The sequence below is a fragment of the Muscardinus avellanarius genome, assembly GCF_963383645.1.
Source record: "Muscardinus avellanarius genome assembly, chromosome: 18".
In the NCBI taxonomy this organism is placed as follows: domain Eukaryota; kingdom Metazoa; phylum Chordata; class Mammalia; order Rodentia; family Gliridae; genus Muscardinus; species Muscardinus avellanarius.
The window spans coordinates 50,133,008-50,152,900 of NC_137804.1; the positions used below are offsets into that span (position 1 = coordinate 50,133,008).

General features: G+C 47.1%; 1 protein-coding gene across 1 annotated transcript in view; it reads right to left on the minus strand.

Annotated features, from left to right (window-relative positions):
- ADAMTS9 (ADAM metallopeptidase with thrombospondin type 1 motif 9) overlaps positions 1 to 19,893 on the minus strand; it is a gene marked incomplete at both ends in the record, with an annotated part of 208,495 nt that overhangs the window by 90,058 nt on the left and 98,544 nt on the right. Inside the window, one exon of the mRNA XM_080715587.1 lies at positions 16,259 to 16,435. Coding sequence (XP_080571713.1) covers positions 16,259 to 16,435 — 177 coding nt within the window. The remainder of the gene's footprint in view (positions 1 to 16,258; positions 16,436 to 19,893) is intronic.

The following is a 19,893-nucleotide window of genomic DNA, read 5'->3' on the forward strand; positions in this document are numbered from 1 at the left end:
CTTACTTTTTTCTTTTTTGATACCAGGAATTAAACCCAGAGGCATTCTATCTCTGAGCAACACACCTAACCCTTTTTATTTATTTTTTATATTGCAACTGGTCCCACTGCATTGCTCAGGGTCTCGCTTAGTGACTGAGGCTGGCCTACAACCTGTGACTTTCCTATCTCATCCTCCCAAGTACTGGGATGACAGGCATGAGCCGCCACGCCCATCAAATGTCACTATATATATATATATATATATATATATATTTTTTTTTTTTTTTTTTTTTTTTTTGCAGTACTGGGGATAGTACAGGGCCATTCTACCTCCAAGCTACAACCCCAGCCCTATTTTTTTATTCTTTATTTTGAAACAGGCTCTCACTGACTTGTAAAGGGCCTCCCTAAGTAGCTGAGGCTGGCCACGAACCGCGATCCTCCCGTCTCAGCCTCCCCAATGCTGGGATGACAAGCGTGCGCCACCTCGCCCGACTCAGATGACACCATATTAATGGAGACTTTCCCCAAACCTCTTTAAAAGAATTCCTGCCCCTCTCGCCTGCCAGCCCCTCTCCCTCTCCCTAGTCCAGTTGCCTGTGGCGCTCCTCACCTCCTTCCCAAATATGTATTTGACTTTTTCTTCTCCTTGTTATTTGTGAGTCGCCCCCACCACACACTAGAACGCAAACCGGACGAGCTCCGGGTCTTCCTGGCATTTGGTTCAGTCCCAGCACCGAGGAAAGCGCCCGGGCTCAGGGGAGGGAGGCGCAGGTACCAGGCCTTGAGTGCAGGCCGCGGAGCGTCCCCCAGACCCGAGAGCCACGCAGCCCACAAGCATAGTTTAAGGCTCAAACAAACATTCTGCAGATGTGCAGATCAAATAAATAACTCTTCCTCTCTCTCTAACCTTCTGTGTCCATTCAGTCCAAAACTAAGCACACTTATGGTTTAGAAAACAACTGTTTTAGCCAGGCATGTTGGCGCACGCTTGTCATCCCAGCATTCGGGAGGCTGAGATAGGAGGATCGCGGTTCGCAGACAGCCTCGGCTACTTAGTGAGGCCCTCTGCAACTCAGTGAGACCCGGTTTCAAAATAAAGAATAAAAAATAGGGCTGGGGGTGTAGCTCAGAGGTCGAATGCCCCTGGGTTCCATCCCCAGACCCGCAAAAAAAAAAAAAAAAAAAAAAAAAAAAACCCAAACCAAAACAACAACAACAAAAAAACAACTGTTTTGTAGCTGGGCATGGTGGCACATACTCGTAATCCCAGCACTTGGGAGGCTGAGACAGGAGGATTGCGGTTTGTGACCAGCTTCAGCTACTTAGTGAGGCCCTTTGTACCCAGTGGGACCTTGTTTCAAAATAAAGAATGAAGGCCGGGCGTGGTGGCGCACGCTTGTCATCCCCGCGCTCGGGAGGCGGAGACAGGAGGATCGCGCAGGTTCGAAGGCAGCCGTGCGCGCTGGCTCAGGAGACCCTGTTTACAAATAACAATGTAAAAATAGGTCTGGGAGTGTAGCCCGGAGGTAGAAGGGCTTCCAGAAACCCCAGTACCACCAACAAATAAATAAAGAAAGAAAGAGAAAGAAAGAAAGAAAAAGAAAGAAAGAAAAATAGGGCTGGAGTGTAGCTTGGAGGTAGAATGCCCCTGGGTTCCACCCCTAGTAACAAAACAAAACAAAACCCACAACTGTTTTTGTGATACTGGGAATTGGACCAAGGGGTTTTCTATCTCTGAGCCCTATTTTATTTTTTATTTGGAAACAGGGTCTCACTAAGTTGCTGAGAGCCTCACTAAGTATCTGAGGGTGGCCTTGAACCTGCATCCTCCTAGGCCAGCCTCCCAAAGTACTGGGGTTACAGGCAAGTGCCACCATACCTGGCTAACATCATTCTTTACAAAGCTGCTCGCTCTTGCCAAAGAGGCCCTGAAAAATGTCTGTTGATCATATCGGCCATGTTTGCATACAGCCGTAGAACCTTCCTCCTCTCCTACCCTCCCCAAGGAGAGGGATGCTAGTTGTCGGTGTGTCAATTCACACTCTAGTAAGACGTCCACACCTATTTGTGGCCCATCCTTGATGACTGGACCCTGGTGGCTTCCCCGGGGTCTCACAGAATATTTTGAGGGAGATTCAACTCTCCCGGGGTAGGAACTCCTGATAACGCTTCCTCAGTCCAGAGCGAGCGGTTGCGTCTATTCAATTTAATTTCTAGCCAGGCGTGGTGGCGCACGCTTGTAATCCCAGCATTCGGGAGGCTGAGACCTGGAGGATCGCAGTTCCCGGACAGCCTCAGCTACTTAGTGAGGCCCTCTGCAACTCAGTGAGACCCGGTTTCAAAATAAAGAATAAAAAATAGGGCAGGGGCTATAGCTCGGAGGTCAAATGCCCCTGGGTTCCATCCCCAAACCCGCAAAAAAAAAAAAAAATCAATTTAATTTCTAAGTGGGGGGGCTTATTTCTCCTTACTAGGCACCTCACTTTTGGCATTAATTTTATGTTTTGATTTGTGTGTGTGGTACCGGGGATTGAACTCAGGGGCATTCTAATTCTAAGCTACACCGCCAACACTTCTCTGTTTTTATTTTGAAACAGGATCTCACTAAGTTTCTGGGGCTGGCCTTGAACCTGTGATCCTCCTGGCTCAGCCTCCCAAGTACTAGGATTACAGGCATGTGCCACTGGGCCCAGCTTTTGTGGTACAGATGGAATCCAGGGGCATTCTACTTCTGAGCTACACTCCCAGCCCTGTTTTTATTTTTTATTTTGAAAAAGGCTCTCACTGAGTTGCAAAGGGCCTAAGTAGTAGCTGAGGCTGTCCTCGAACCGAGATCCTCCTGTCTTAGCCTCCCCAATGCTGGGATTACAAATGTGTGCCACCACGCCCAATTTTTATTCTTTATTTTTGAAACAGGGTCTCACTGAGTTGCAAAGGGCCTCACTAAGTAGTATAACCGAGGCTATCCTCGAACCACGATCCTCCTGTCTCAGCCTCCCAAATGCCGGGATTACAAGCATGCGCCACCACGTCCAGATGAAATAATTCTTTATTACTGGAGGTCTGCTGTCATCGCTGGTGGCACTGACATCCCTGGCCACTACCACAAGTTTCCCAGCCCGATCTGTAACAACCAGCACTGTCTCCAAACATTGCTGTAGGTCCCCTAAAGGACAAAAATCCCCCCATCACTGAGAAACACTGAATGCTGAAAGTTCCTAGCAAGCCCTGCAATATATTCTCAAAACTGTCCTGATTTTTTTTTTCCTTTGGTGGTACTGGGGTTCCTGGAAGCCCTTCTACTTCCGGACTACACTCCCAGACCTATTTTATATTTTTGAAACAGGGTCTCTTACGCCAGCGAGGCTGGCTTCGAACCTGCGCGATCCTCCTGTCTTCGCCTCCCAAGCGCGGGGATTACAAGCGTGCGCCACCGCGCCCGGCTAAAACTGTCCTGATTTTTATTGACATTGTAGAGGACCGGCCCTAGACAGGTTAGGAAACCCCGTCTACAGAGAACGTGACGTGTACCACATGAATGGGCACTAAGTCACCCCCAACCCCCCAACCACCAAGTTCTCCAACCCAAGGAGCAAGCAGGCTCTTGGGCCCCGCGCTGTCGCCCTGACTTCATGCGGTGACCCTCCACCTGCCGGGATCTGTATATATCGGTCCCGATTTAAAGACAACTGCAGAGAAAGACAGGATGAGTCCCTCAGAGACCCTTCGACCCGCAAAGCAAGGATTGGTGGCTGGGTGAGGGGCTTTTTAGGCAGCTCAAAGAAAACAAACAACACACAAGTTTTAAGCCAGGCGTGGTGGCGCACGCTTGTAATCCCCGTGCTTGGGAGGCTGAGACAGGAGGATCGCGCAGGTTCGAAGCCAGCCTCGGCTACTTAGTGAGGCTCTTGGCAACTTAGTGAGACCCTGTTTCCAAATAAAGTAAAAAATAGGTCTGGGAGTATAGCCCGGAGGTAGAAAAGCTGGTAATGGGTTCCACCCCCAGTACCACAAAACCAAAAACAAAACAAAAAACACGAACACAAGTTTTGGGAAAAGTCTTTTAGCTTTCAAAGGAATCCGGACTCCATTGAGGGGGAGGGGTGCGGTGGATTAAAAAAAGGGGGCTCGGCACGCGGCCAGATGTTTACTAGGATTTAATAGCAATGAAAGCTGGGATTGTCCTGAACCCAGGGAAAGCAAAACAGGAGCTACTCTCAGAAGCATTTCAGCTGTTTGGGTGGGAGGGGCGCAGGAGGAGGAGAGCAGCGGCCAGGGAAGAGAAAATGGTGCGGAAAAGTCCAGGAAAACGGAGGAGAGGCTCAACTTTTGCTATTAGCATGGAGAGAGAGAGAGAGAGGGAGAGAGAGGGAGAGAGAGAGAGAGAGAGAGAGAGAGAGAGAGAGAGAGAGGGAGAGAGGGAGAGAGGGAGAGAGGGAGAGAGGAGAGAGGAGAGAGGAGAGAAGAGAGAAGAGAGAGAGAGAGAGGAGAGAGGGAGAGGAGAGAGGGAGAGGAGAGAAAAGGAGAGAGGGAGAGGAGAGAAAAGGAGAGAGGAGAGAGGAGAGAGGAGAGAGGACAGAGCACGAGGGAGCAAGCTGGGATTCCAGAAGCCTCTTCCGAAGATGCTGCAGGTTTGCATGTCCCCCAATAAATCCAAACCCGCTCCCTATTCCTTTGTGAAGGAAAACACATGTCCCTAATAGATTTGTGAATGCTTTTTTCCCCCCTCCAGAGATATTTTGAAAAATCTCAGTTACAGAAGAACTACAAGAATATCATGAAGATCTCCCTTCTCCCCGTATCTAGAGACCCCCCCACAGGCCAGCGATCTACCCAACCTGCTCCTCCCGCCTGAATACATGCTACCGCGGCTCGCGTTTTGCCCGCCCACCTTAGAGCAAATCAGACGCAGGACGGCATCGCCCCCGAGACTCGAGCTTCCCTGTACACACTGTGCCGCCATTGATACGCCAAACAAGCCTACATCTTCTAAATGAGTTCCTTCAAACAGTTAGTTCTTTATTTCTGTATTTTTGGACCGGTGTGATAATTGTGATTTTTGGACCAGGGGTAGCCGGGCTCATTCATTTTTGTCAACCTTGTTTATTGCAAACCTGCTTTGAGTCAAGCAACCAATTTTAACCGCAGGTCTCATCGGGCAGAAGAAAAAGGAAGGTTCGGAGCAATTAAATAAATGGCTTATTTGGCAAACAAGCTTTTTTTAAATTTTCTTTTCTTTTTGGACTGGGACTTGAACCAGGAGCTTTCTGTCTGCAAACAACATCCCCAGCCTTATTTTTTGCTTACTTATTTATAATTTATGGTCCTGGGGATTGAACCCAGGGATGCTCTACCTCTGAGCCATACCCCCAGCCCCATTTTACTTTTTATATTTATTATTTATTTATTTATTTATTTACGGTACTGGGGATGGGACCCAGGGCCACTCTCCCTCCGAGCCACACCCCAAGCCCTATTTTTTATTCTTTATTTTGAAACCGGGTCTCACTGAGTTGCAGAGGGCCTCACTGAGTAGCTGAGGCTGGCCACGAACCGCGATCCTCCTGTCTCGGCCTCCCGAGTGCTGGGATGATAAGCGTGCGCCACCACGCTGGCTTTTTAAAATTTTGCAACAGGGTCTTGCTAAGGTACCGAGGGTCTTGCTAAGTTGCTGAGGCTGGCCTCGAACCTGTGATCCTCCTGTCTTCACCTTGGGATCTTGGGATCACAGGTGTGCACCACTGTACCCAGGGGTGTACACTCTTTTTTTATACTTCGGTGCACGGTAACTGAATGCCATAGTAAAGTTCAAAGTGCTGTACATTTATACAGGCACGTCGCCCTTGGGGTTTGTAAGCGTTCCTCTCTTCGTCTTGGCAATTGCAAAGATGCAGACCTATCCTGTTTTTCTCTTCAAGGCACCCCGCAGTAGCTGGGAGGTTGAGGGGAGAGGAGGGGGCGGCGCTCAAGGCGGCAGGTGCCCTGCTAACGGGGGAACGAACGAGCCCCCCGTTGGTAAAAGAGCTCGACCCCCACAGTGGCTTGTAGCTCAAGTAATACTTTGGGTGACGTTTCCATGCACCGAGTGCGTTCTCTTTCGGCCTGAGAGTTATTAGTGGGAGATCATTTTCAATACATTTTAATGTCATCATTTTCCAGAATCCCTGGCATTCTACTCTTAACAGATTTCATCAATGCCAACAGCTGTGGGATCCCCTAACTGGATCTACTAAAATCTATCAGCCTAATTACCCCAAGATCGACTGGATCAACGGAAGCGCGTGGGTTTCGAACCTCTACTTCTCCCGTTTCTCTTTATTCAGATGTCAGAAGTAGCACCCGGTGTGTGCTTAACACGCACTGATGAGTTTTCCCTCCACATCTTTTCAGACCTCCAAGTCTTGTACTTTACCCGGTTTAGTTTTAAGAGGAACAGTTTTCTCATATTCGTCTCTGATTTTCTCGGCTTATTTCCTGAACAAAATTTGTAAAGGGCTCAATTAACTTCAGAATGTTTTATGTCATTACAATCTGGGATAACATGAGTTTTGTTTTTTAATTGGTGGAACCCAGGGGCTTTTCTACCTCCGGGCTATACTCCCAGACCTATTTTATACTTTATTTGGAAACAGGGTCTCACTGAGTTGCGGAGAGCCTCACTAAGTAGCTGAGGCTGGCCTCGGACCTGCGCCATCCTCCTGTCTTAGCCTCCCAAGTATTGGGATTACAGGTGTGTGATCCCTTGAGATAAATTTTAACTTGTGATAGCCTCTTTCCATAGAGGTCACATTTTACTATTTCATTGACTAAACCCTGACTAGCTTAAACCAGTGGATTGGGAGATAAAGTTGTGTTCAAACCTTGGTCTGGCTCCTTCATAACGGGGTGACCCCGAGGACCACTGAGTGGGTTCCCCTGATGGTACTGACCTTAACAGGTGAGGAAGAGCCAATCAGACAACGTGGGATATCGCTGAGGATAATTCCTAGCACAAAGCAGATGTCCCACGGTCTAAGTGATTGTTACCTGAAGAACTCAAAGTCCTCGCTATAATGACGGAGACAACGCACTGTCCCAAATTAAGCCGGCGAAGACCCGCTCTCTTGGGGAATCACAAACTATCCGCTGATTCTCTTTCTGAGGTAACTCAGAAGGAAGTGACTTGGGAGAATCATTAGGAGGAACCTCTCAGTGTTTCTACTAATGAACACAGCAAATGAAGAAACAGATGGTCTGTGGGACTGGAGTGTGATGCAGGCGTGTCCGTGTGGGGGCCTAACGAGAACGGATGACATATCAATTTGCAGCCAGTGCCTGGGGAGGACCTGTGACCGAATGAAGTGGTGGGGGTTTCTGAGCACCGCGGAGGATGAGATGAGCCGAGTTAAACAATAACAGGAGCTATCAACTCCGATTTTTCTGGCGCGTCTCTGCAACGGAGCCCGGTCTAAAGCTAATCTGCTTCACGTACCCTGCCGGGCTCAGTCAACAGGGAAGGGTGCTGTCTGCTGTCTTAAAACTTCTCCTTCAAAGACACACAGAGAGAGAGAGAGAGAGAGAGAGAGAGAGAGAGAGAGAGAGAGAGAGAGAGAGAGAGAAGGAGGGACGGAGGGAGAGGGAGAGGGAGAGGGAGAGAGAGAGAGTGATCTCTGGGAATTCCATCTGCTACGAGGTGGCTCCTTGGTGGTTTCCAGCTTGGTCCTCTAAAGCAAGAGATGAAGCCCTGCCCTTTCCGCCCCGTAAACACGCTTTCCCCTCAAGTGAACTTATCGCCACGATGCTTGAACTATGAGCCACGCAACAGTGACCCTTGTTTTGACAGCTGCTTTTGCAGGGCAGCCTTGGGGTTACCACCCTACGACAGCTGCTTCTGATGGCCTGTCTTGCTACCCTCCTCGGTATTTCTAGTGCCCAGCTGTGGGGAAACATCCACTGAAATTTTGCAAAACAAAGGCACAAGACAGTTGACAGGCTAGAGATGTTTCACTAGAGTCCGGGCATCCTACACTAGGACCCCTGACATGCGGACGTAGGATTGTGTCCCGTATTTATAGGATTTTGTCCCTATTTATTTATTATTTATTTATTTTGTGGTACTGAGGCTGGAACCCAGGGCCATTCTACTTCCGAGCTACATCCTCAGCCCGATTTTTTAATCTTTATTTTGAAACAGAGTTTCACTGAGTTGCAAAGGGCCTCGCTGAGTAGTAGCTGAGACCGTCCTCAAACCACGATCCTCCTGTCTCGGCCTCCCAAACGCTGGATTACAAGTGTGCACCACCACGCCCAGCTTTCCCATTTATTTTACAAGTCTGTTTTCTCGGCTAGCTTATGATTGATCTCTAAAGACTTAGCATTGCCCAAGGCTGTCCTGTCCAATATGGTAGCCATCAGCTACAGGGGGCTACTTAAAATTTAGAGTAATCCAATTAAATACATTTTTTTTGGTGTGGTACTGGGGTTCCTGGAAGCCCTTCTACCTCCGGGCTACACTCCCAGAACTATTTTATACTTTTTATTTGGAAACAGGGTCTCTTAAGCCAGCACGGCTGGCTTCGAATTGGCACGATCCTCCTATCTCTGCCTCCCAAGCACAGAGATTACAAGCGTGCGCCACCACGCCCAGCTAATTTTATTTATTTATTTATTATTATTATTATTATTATTATTTGGTACTGGGGATTGAACCCAGGGGCATTCTATCACTGAGCTACATGGCCAGCCTCAGTTTTAATTTTTATTTTGAAACAAGGTCTCATTAGGTTGATGAGAGTCTATTTGTTGAGGCTGTCCTTGACTTGTGATCCTTCTGGCTCAGCCTCTCAGGTACTGGGATTGCAGGTGTGTGCCATCATGTCTGGCTGACTCAGTCTCCTCTCTCTCTCTCTCTCCTTTTTTTCTTTTTTTTTTGCAGTACTGAGGATGGAACCCAGGGGCATTCTATCTCTGAGCTACATCCCAGCCCTATTATATATATATTATATATATTATATATTATATAATATTATTATATATTATATATTTTTATTATTATATATTATATAACTATTATATATTATATATAATATATATTATATATATGGTGTGTGTGTGGGGGTGCTGGGGATAGAACCCAGAGGCTTTCTACCTTTGAGCTACACTCCCAGACCTATTTTGTATTTTATTTGGAAAGAGGGTCTCACTACGTTGCTGAGAGCCTCACTCAGTAGCTGAGGCTGGCTTCGAACCTGTGCGATCCTCCTGTGTCCGCCTCCCAAGTATTGGGATTACAAGCGTGCGCCACCACGCCCAGCTATATATATATATATATATATATATATATATATATATATATATATATATATATATTTTTTTTTTTTTTTTTTTTTTTGTGGAACTGCGGGTGGAACCCAGGGGCTTTTCTAACTCCGGGCTATACTCCCAGACCTATTTTATATTTTATTTGGAAACAGGGTCTCATTAAGTTGCTGAGAGCCTCACTAAGTAGCTGAGGCTGGCTTCGAACCTGTGCGATCCTCCTGTCTCAGCCTCCCAAGCACGGGGATTACAAGCGTGCGCCCCCACGCCCGGCTTTATTCTTTATTTTGAAACAGGGTCTCACTGAGTTTGCAGAGGGCCTCGCTAAGAAGCTGAGGCTGTCCACGAACCTCAATCCTCCCGTCTCATCCTCCCAAGTGCTGGGATGACAAGCGCGCGCCACCACACCCGGCCTGCACAGTCTCTTGATAGGAGTTTTTTAAATTTTCCATGCTCTCAGCCAGAGGACATTTCTGACTGAAAATGACTGGCCAGGATTGCTAATTTATATTCAGTGAACAAACACCACCAGCAGCCATGCAGCCATACACCCTAATAGCAATCTTTATTTTTGTTTTGTTTTCATAGTGGAGGCTGCCAGGAAAATAGAGGATGGGTTTTATCATTCCCTGAGTTTAGTTTTCTTCATTGGATACTAAACTTTCCTTTTGCCCATGGGCATAAAGAGCTTTACCTGGTCTGTTTCTCTGTCCTTAGGGCCCTGAAGCGGGCCTAGCCCAAGACAGGCACTTAAAAAGTATTTGTTATAAAATAAATGCCTTTGATTTTTTTTTTGTGTGTGTGTGGCACTGGGGGTGGAGCCCAGAGGCTTTCTACCTCCCGGCTATACTCCCAGCCCTATTTTCTATTTTATTTGGAAACAGGGTCTCACTAAGTTGCTGAGAGCCTCACTAAGTAGCTGAGGCTGGCTTCGAACCTGCGCGATCCTCCTGTCTCAGCCTAATGCCGTTGATTTTTAAAGGAATGATGCAGAGAAGTCTGCTCCCCCACCCCAGAACATAAACCTTCCCCAGCTGCTTTGCTGATCTCCAGGATTCACTCCCCGCAATTCTCACACTCAACTCTTCCTCCCACTCCCAAAGCTCCCTCCCTTTCAGTTCCAGAAGGACAACTCCATACCACCAGGCAGGGAGGGGCAGACACGCATTCCTTCCTGGAGTCCAACACCCCCTCAACGCTCTGATCTTCCCTGGGTGGACTTTTTAAACTCATCCACTCAGAAATCAGCCGGGCTCACTGGCACACACCTGTAATCCCAAGATCTGGGAGGCTGAGACAGGAGGATTGCAGGTTTGGGGCCAGCCTCAGCAACTTGAAGAGACCCTAGTCACTCAGCGAGATTGTGTGTGTGTGTGTGTGTGTGTGTGTGTGTGTGTGTGTGTGTGTGTGTGTGTTTGCGGTACAGGGGATGGAACCCAGGGGCATTCTACGTCAGAGCCCCATTTTTTATTCTTATTTTGAAACAGGGTCTTACTGACTTGCAAAGGGCCTCTGCGAACCATGATCCTCCTGTCTCAGCCTCTCAAATGCTGGGATGACAAGCGTGTGCCACCACCCACGCCTAGCGAGATCCTGTTTAAAAAATAAAAATAATAAAAGCCGGGTGTGATGGCACACGCTTGTCATCCCAACATTTGAGAGGCTGACACCAGAGGATCGCGGTTCTCGGCCAGCCTCGGCTACTTAGTGAGGCCCTTTGCAACTCAGTGAGACTCTGTTTCAAAAATAAAAAGACAGCCGGGCGTGGTGGCCACGCTCATAATCCCCGCGCTTGGGAGGCGGAGACAGGAGGATCGCGCAGGTTCGAGGCCAGCCGCGGTGGCGTAAGAGACTGTGTTTCCAAAAATAAAATAGGTCTGGGAGTGTAGCCCGGAGGTAGAAGGGCTTCCAGGAACCCCAGTACCACCAAAAAAAAAAAAAATAAAATAATAATAATAATAAAATAAAAAAATAAATAAATAATAAAAAGACTAACAAATAGGGCTGGGGGGTGTAGCTCGGAGGTAGCATGCCCCTGGGTTCCATCCCTAGTACCGCAGAAATAAATAGATGAATAAATAAATAAATAAATAAAGACAAAATGAAAAGAACACCCCTGGGCTTACTCCCTAGTATCAGCAGCAATAAATAGAAATGTATAAAGCTATCCTGAAATAGAGAGCTGCCAGAAGGCAAGGACAGAGCCTCTTGGAGGGATATAACTACTGTAATGACTAGGAGGAGTATTTATAGCCAGCTAGGTTTTTGTGTCTAATGAAATAAATGCAGGAGAACGTTGTCATTGCTCCGAATACACAAGAGACGAGCAGTTCACAGGGCGTTAATCTACACCAGACTCAGAGAAATGCTGAAATTTCGCCTGCCACGCTGTTAGGATAAAAAAAAAAAAAGCATCGGCCTATTTTTTCTTACAGTATATAGATCCCAGTACTGTGACTCTCACTGCATTTAAAAAAGTTCTCTAGCCGGGCGCGGTGGGCGCGCTTGTAATCCCAGCCCTTGGGAGGCTGAGACAGGAGGATCGCGCTGGTCCAGAGCCAGACTCGCTGGCTTAAGAGACCCTGTCTCCAAATAAAAAAATATAAAATAGGTCTGGGGGTGGGCTTCCAGAAACCCCAGTACCACCACCACCAAAAAAAAAAAAGAAAAGTTCTCTAGTACATTTAAGATACTTTCGTTTTTGTAAAAATATACTTATAAAAATATATATGCACCTTGTGTGATTTTTTTTAGAGTCAAAAGCTTGGCACTATCCCCCCTAACTAGATAAAATCGTATTTGTGTGTGTGTGTGTGTGTGTGTGTGTGTGTGTGTGTGGTACTGGGATGGAACCAAGGGGTTTTCTACCCCCGGGCTACACTCTCAGACCTATTTTATACTTTATTTGGTAACAGGGTCTCACTAAGTTGCTGAGAGCCTCACTAAGTAGCTGAGGCTGGCTTCGAACCCGTGCCATCCTCCTGTCTCAGCCTCCCGAGTGCTGGGATTACAAGTGTGCGCCACCACACCCGGCTTAGTGTAAGCCTTTTGTTTGCAAAGAAAAAGGTGTAATCAAATTTATACACATTCGATCTGCCTTTTCCTGTAATTTGCACCTTTATGGTTCCAGAACCATTTCTTCTAATCACTTTTTTGGGGTCTTCAGGCCGTGTTTAATCACCATTTACAAATTCAGTGAAAGGAAAATTCATATTTCATCGTCGAGACTCAATGAATCAGGAAAAAGGTATTAGAAAAAAATACCCAACAAAATGTTAAGCCTCATATATTTTTGTTTATGTAACTGAGCATCATTTCCAATTCAGAAATATTTTTAAAATATCCCTTTATGATAGACACTTTAGACTCTCCAGGTTACACAAAGCTTGGTACTTGGCTATCTAGATTTGAGGGGAGGAAAGAGGGATTGGTACAGATGGGGAAAGAATTTACAAAATCAAAAGAGTATCCGTTTTAAAATCAAAAGAAACATATACATTCATTTCTAAGTCACATGGCCTACCCTCCTTTACAGTCTGCCGAGAAACACTGATTTTTTAAACATTGCGTATAAAATTAAATAACATGAAAAAAAATAAATATGCTTTATTATATAAACATAGAAATCTGCACTTCTCAAAATATTCAGAAAACACTAGGCGTGGCTGCTTAACACGGCGTCCAGGAAACAGGGCAGTTATATATACAATCTTTATTTTTTTTGTTTTTTTCTCGAGACAGACGAAGGGAGGTTCTAAAACACCGACGTCCATCACATTTTCTCTTCCTACCTACTGGAGTCGCAAACGTTATTATGAATATGAGGTAGACAGAAATTCCTAAGTCGGCCAGGCAGAAACGAAGCGCAGTTCCGTCATGAGCTCGGAAATTTGCATTATTAGGGCCGGAAACGCAATAGTCTGAGCGCCTCAAAGCAAGGCTCAGAGACCTTTAGGATTGTCAGGAAAAACCCAAACAGGCAATTTCTCCTAGGGAGGACCGCAGCCTCCAAATGGACAAGCTAGCAGAGGAATACACAGACAAGATCACAAAGGGATACCGCGGGGCGGCTGGGGTGCCCGGGGTCACCCCCAGACTGGGTTGCTCCTGTCCTCTGGATGCATTCGCTCGCTCTAGAACGGTCCACGTTTCCAGGGCCCGTCCCCCTCTGTCCCTCTGGATCTCCAGGGGCCCCTTAATTTAGAAAGGAACCGTGCCAGGCAAGTCCAAGGACTTAACGAGGACCGAAGAAGCTGCCTCTTTGCCGGGTGTTTTACACGACCGTGAGTTAAGCCTCATATATTATATAAACATAGACATCTGCACTTCTCAAAATATCCAGAAAACACTAGGCGTGGCTGCTTGGATTGGAACCAGGACCAGCGAACCGTCTAAAATGGGTGAGTTCACACACGTCTCATTTTAGACTCAGGCGGCCACATCGGCAGTGACTTGGGCTTTTCTAACGACTTTTCTTTAGTAACATGGAAGAAGGCTATGTCTACTTTGACCTTGGAGAAGGCCTTCTCTGACCTTGGAGAGGGCTGCCGCGCCTCACAGTAACTGCTTCCAGGACGGGGTAGAAACTGATGGAGAGTGCTCCGCGGGGAGGACCGTGCAAACCCCAGCAGCGATACCTGCTACTCCTAAGCTGCCTTCCGTTGAAAGCGACACGTTAGCACCTCAAATGTATTTTTTAATCACTGGAAATTACGCTGTCAGTAACAATGACAAAGCACCGTGGAAGCGACTTCATGGCTATCAACACAATTCACTGAGGTATGCTTGAATTCAGACTCACTAAGCGGCTGTACCCGATCGCCCGTGGAAATACGCGTAAAGTCAAAATCAAAATCCTACGGTTAAGAATCGGGAAGATTGCCCACTCACACATAAATAGAGGAAAAGAAATAGAATCACAGACGTATCTTCCTAAAGAAAAAGCTTTGGATTTAACTTTTTTTTTTAAAAAAAATCACAATTTAAAAGACTTTTAGGAGTAGCTTTGCTCTGAAGATTCTAAAGACGTTTAAATATATGTTCAAATAATCACTTTAAAAAGGAGAGATAAAGAAACGCACAGGTAGCTACAGTATTTCTAAAATTTGGGCACTTGCTTCTGCGTACACCGGAGGATTAGAATTTTATTCTCTCTCTCTCTTTCTCCTCTTTCATGATTCAGAAAACTGTATGGAGGCCCAAGAAGAACTATAGTAAATAAATTTTATGTCTTCAGCTAAAATAATCAGCAGTTCATATTTACAATGTAAGCCTTTAAGCTTTTAAACTATGGGGGAAGGTGGTGATCCTCTGCCCATAAAACAACAAAAAAAAGTTGAGCTACACTGAGTGTATATTTAGGAAGAGAATATTCTGGAAGTTAGTACATATGCATGTATATGTCTATGCACATATGTATATGTGTATACATGCAGATACACACATAGCCCCAGCATTATATTAAAAAAATTAAAAAAAAATTTTTTTGGAGGAAATCTATCACTGAGCTACACCTCCAGCCCTTTTTATTTATCTTATTTTGAATCAAAGTCTCTAAGTTGCTGGAGGTTTTGCTAGGTTGCGGAGGCTGGCCTCGAACCTCTGATCTTCCTGTCTCAGCCTCCCTTGTGAAAAATACAGTGGGCTGGAGAAAGGAAAATATCACGAAAAATCACAACAGGAAGTAGGTAACCACCATACTGAACCACAGTAAATTAAAAAAAAAAAAAAGAATTCTGGGTGTGACCCGGTGACCCTAAATCCAGCTCCCGCACAATTAACGTATTTATGGGAACATTCTCCCCGTTTACTCAAGCTTATGGCGCAGCTTAGCCAACCCCTTGTTTCCACACGGTTGAGCCTTCTGTTTGCCAAGAGCTGCCCCAAGATTTTGCACGGTATTTACCTGGGCTCACCGTGTCGTGCGTCAGTGGCCAGTGTCTGGATTTACACATTGGCAAGGGACAGAAGAACAATTTGGACCGGAGCAAAAAAAAAAAAATTAAAAAAATTAAAAATTTAATAAATTAAAAAAAGGTTGTCGATGGGGCTTCAGACAATTTGAATATTTTGTACACACAGGCTTTGTGGTGACACTGTACCTGAGTCACACAGAGACCAATTAGAGTCACCGAAGAAGAAAAAAGAAACTGCTTTGGCTTCAACAAGCAGAAATATTCTCGTCTAAAGCCCAACTTAAGCCGGGCGCGGTGGGCACGCTTGTCATCCCCGAGCTTGGGAGGCGGAGACGGGAGGATCGCGCTGGTTCGGAGCCAGCCGTGCTGGCTTAAGAGACCCTGTTTCCAAATTTTAAAAAATATATAAAATAGCCGGGCGCGGTGGCGCACGCTTGTCATCCCAGCCTTCGGGAGGCTGAGACCGGAGGATCCCGGTTCGCGGACAGCCTCGGCTACTTAGTGAGGCCCTCTGCAACTTAGTGAGACCTGGTTTCAAAATAAATAGAAATAGGGCTGGGGGTGTAGCTCGGAGGTCAAATGCCCCTGGGTTCCATCCCCAGACCTGCAAAAAAAAAATTATATATATATATAATTTTTTTTTTTTTAGGTAAAATAGGTCTGGGAGTGTAGCCTGGAGGTAGAAGGGCTTCCAGGAACCCCAGTACCACCAAAAAAAAAAAAAAAAAAAAAAAAACCCAAAAGACAAACAACAACAACAAAAAATAAAGCCCAACCTACACGGCTTAGAAAAAGAGACACCGTCTGCCAGTGAGCTGTCTGCTGGGATCACCGTATGGGTTTATGCACATCCTTTTTTTAGGAAGCTACCTGTGGGTACTAAGTCCCTGTGAGGTACACGGGTTCTCTAATGGCACTTTGGCAGGATCACAAAACGTCTACCGGGCGACAGCCTGGAAGACATCACCGACCATCCACAGCCCGGTTCCTAAGACGCTCTTGCCCCGCGCTCCCCGGGAAGTAGACGGGCTGCGTAATAAATATGAACCTTTAGGGCCGTACCGAGCTCCACGGGCCAGCGCTCCATGTGATGTCTTGCGGACAAGGGTGCGTGTTGCACTGTTCGCGGTCCGGGGGTTTGTCGAGGACCTCACAGCTCAGATCTGGGAACCGTTCACCGTCGGAACGCTGGCAGACCACCAGTCTCGTGCGTGTACCAACACCGCAGGGCTTTGTACACTGGAAGAAGGACAGAGAAGGCGGTCGTCATTTGTCTGGATGGCCGGTGACAAATTCCCCGTCCCCATGAGAAACTCGGCTTAGCCGAACACTATTACAGCATCGGGCAAGGTAAGGCTGAGAGAAACCGAGTCAAATTATCAAGGGACCAGAGCCTTCCTACATGGGTGGCAGGTATTATTTATTGATTGACTGATTGATTGATTGATCGATTACATGTCTGGGGATAGAACCCAGGGGCATTCAATCTCCAAGCTACACCCCTGCCCGATTTTTTATTCTTTATTTTGTTTTTGTTTTTTTGTGTTTTTGGTGGTACTGGGGTTCCTGGAAGCCCTTCTACCTCCGGGCTACACTCCCAGACCTATTTTTATATTTTTTTATTTAGAAACAGGGTCTCTTAAGCCAGCGCGGCTGGCTTCGAACCTGCGCGATCCTCCTGTCTCCGCCTCCCAAGCGCGGGGATGACAAGCGTGCGCCACCACGCCCGGCTTATTCTTTATTTTGAAACAGGGTCTCACTGAGTTGCAGAGGGCCTCACTAAGCAGCCGAGGCTGTCCGCGAACTGCGATCCTCCGGTCTCAGCCTCCCGAATGCTGGGATGACGAGCGTGCGCCGCCACGCCCGGTTCACAGGTATCATTTATTGAGGGTTTCCTCTACACCTGCGCAAAGGGCTTTGATGTACATTAGCTATCAGCTGGAGAGCATAATTACTGGTGTCGCTTTACAGCTGGGGCCACTGTAGTTCAGAGGCGTCCATTAACTTGGTCAAAGTCAATTCATCATGAAGAAAAAGTGGTAGGGACACACAGCGGAGTTGAACTCAGATGGAAAGAACAAAAATCCTGTCCTTTTGCAGAAAAAGGGACAGAACTAGAAAACGTTATCCTGGGCATCACCAGCCGGGCTCAGAAAGTCGGGGATATAGGTTTTCTCTCAAATCTACGTGGAAGTCAGAGAGAAAATAGGGAGAGAAAAATATAAAATCAGTAAAACAGCCGAAGAGGATGGGGGGAGGGAGGAGAGGAAGAAAAAAATAGGCTTAAGGTAGAAAACACACCATGCAATACTACGCCCATACAGGACGGCATCGCTGACAATCTTCCTAGCAGGTATGGGTAATGTTCCCCCCTGTACTGGGGCTGGAACCCGGGGCCTCAGACACGCTAGGAAAGCCATCTACCAGTGAGCTGCATCCCAGACCCGATGTTCCGGCTCCTTCTGAGAAGCTGTCCATGATTCTTCTGTTCTGACTATTCTGACTTCTGTACGCCTTTAGGATGCTAACCGCGGTTACTGTCTCTGAATCTCAGGACTACGAGATTAGGAAGGGATCTGTGGCGAAAACCCTGGGTGAATCCTCAATCCTGGCAGGACCCAAACTTCCGAGGCAGGAACAAATTGTATTTCCTGAACAGCACAGCCTCGCTCAGATCCAGGAACACAGACCTGCGGGTCGCCTGCCGCGGGAGGCCGGTCTCCCACTAATCTGGAAGGATCTGTGTGCTCGCTGGCAGCAGCACCCTGGCCAGCGTGCGCGCTCTCCTGGCCGGGCTCCAGTCACGGAAGCCGGATCCTCAGTCCCACGGGACTGAACTCCGCGAGGCCTCTGGGAAACTCTCAAGATCAGACCCCAAGTCTGGCTTCCCCTTCCTCAAAGCTGTCCAGATGATCTAACGGTCAACAAAAGTCCCTGCCAGGGCCGCCCGTGACCGCCGGGCTTCCAAGCAGGGAACCGTGCGGCACGGGCGCTGGTCACCACGCCAGGAGAGGGACTGAAGGCCCGGGGTCCCCCAGCTGCTGACTGCCACGTTTCATCTGATCAGTGTTTGCGGTCATGGCAGAACTACTTAATAAGCCTTAAGGACATGCTGTTCCTGTGGATTCAACCGTAGAAACGCATATTCTTGTTTCAACACTTAGCACCAAGTCGCTAAACCTTTCTATTTATTTAGCATAGCAGGGGCCCTTACTCCATGGAATAATCGCCAGTAATTATTTTATTTTAGTTTTTGGTCTTGGGACCAGGACTAAAACGCAGGAGTTCTACTTCTAGGTTAAACCTGAGCTGCTCTTCCTCCTCCTCTTCCTCCTCCTTCTCCTCCTCTTTTTCTTCTTCTTCTTCTTCTTCTTCTTCTTCTTATTATTATTATTATTATTATTATTTTATTTTTTATTTTTATTTTTGGTGGGACTGGGGTTCCTGAAAACCCTTCTACTTCCGGGCTACACTCCCAGACCTATTTTTATAATTTTTTTATTTGGAAACAGGGTCTCTTAAGCCAGCACAGCTGGCTTCGAACCAGCGCGATCCTCCTGTTTCCGCCTCCCAAGCGCGGGGATTACAAGCGTGCGCCACCACGCCCGGCTATTATTATTATTTTAATATTGAAACAAGGGTTGTGATAAGTTGCATAGGGTCTAAGTAGGTGAGGCTGACCTCAACCTATGATTCTCCCATCTCAGCCTCCCAAATACTGGGATTACAGGCACGTGCCAACACACCTGGCAATAATAATCACTATTATTATTATTATTATTATTATTATTATTAGTGGTGGTACTGGGGATGGAACCCAGGGGCATTCCACCTCCGAGCTATACTTACAACCCTATTTTTATTCTTTATTTTGAAACTGAGTTGCAGAGGGCCTCACTAGGTAGCCGAGGCTGCCTGCGAACCTGCGATCCTCCTGTCTCAGCCTCGCGGATGCTGGGATGACAAGCGTGCGCCATCACGCCCGGTCAGTAATTATTCTGAACACTGATAATGTGTACTGTATTACCGCACCAGCCATTAGTTGACTGATGGCTTGGTGCCAAACATCTGACAGACATCATCTCACGGAACAGTTACGAACACTATACAATTATTACCATTCCCAATTACAGAGGAGGACATGGACATTTGGCACGGTTATGTTTATTTGCCAGCATTACAAAGCTGGAGAGCGCCGGGGGCAGGAAGCGGGCCCAGTGCTGTGCATTCTGAACACTGCTTCCCTTTAAGCAGCCGCAGCAGGCAATCCCAGAAGGGGAACAGCTAAAGAATTTCGCCATCTGCGAATACACAGCCGATGATCACTTCAGGATTTAAACACGCCATTTTGGCCGGGCGTGGTGGCGCACGCTTTTAATCCCAGCATTCGGGAGGCGGAGACCGGAGGATCGTGGTTCACGGCCAGCCTCAGCTACTCAGCGAGGCCCTCTGCGACTCAGTGAGACCCGGTTTCAAAATAAAGAATAAAAAATAGGGCTGAGGGGTGGAGCTCGGAGGTGAATGTCCCTGGGTTCCATCCCCAGACCCGCAAAAGATAAATAAATAAATAAAATAAATAAACACGCCGTTTTGGCCGGGGGTGATGGCACACCCATAAGCCTAGCACTCTGGAGGCTCAGAGAGGAGGAGTGCAGGTTTGAGGCCTACTTCGGCACGGTAGCAAGATTCTGTTCATT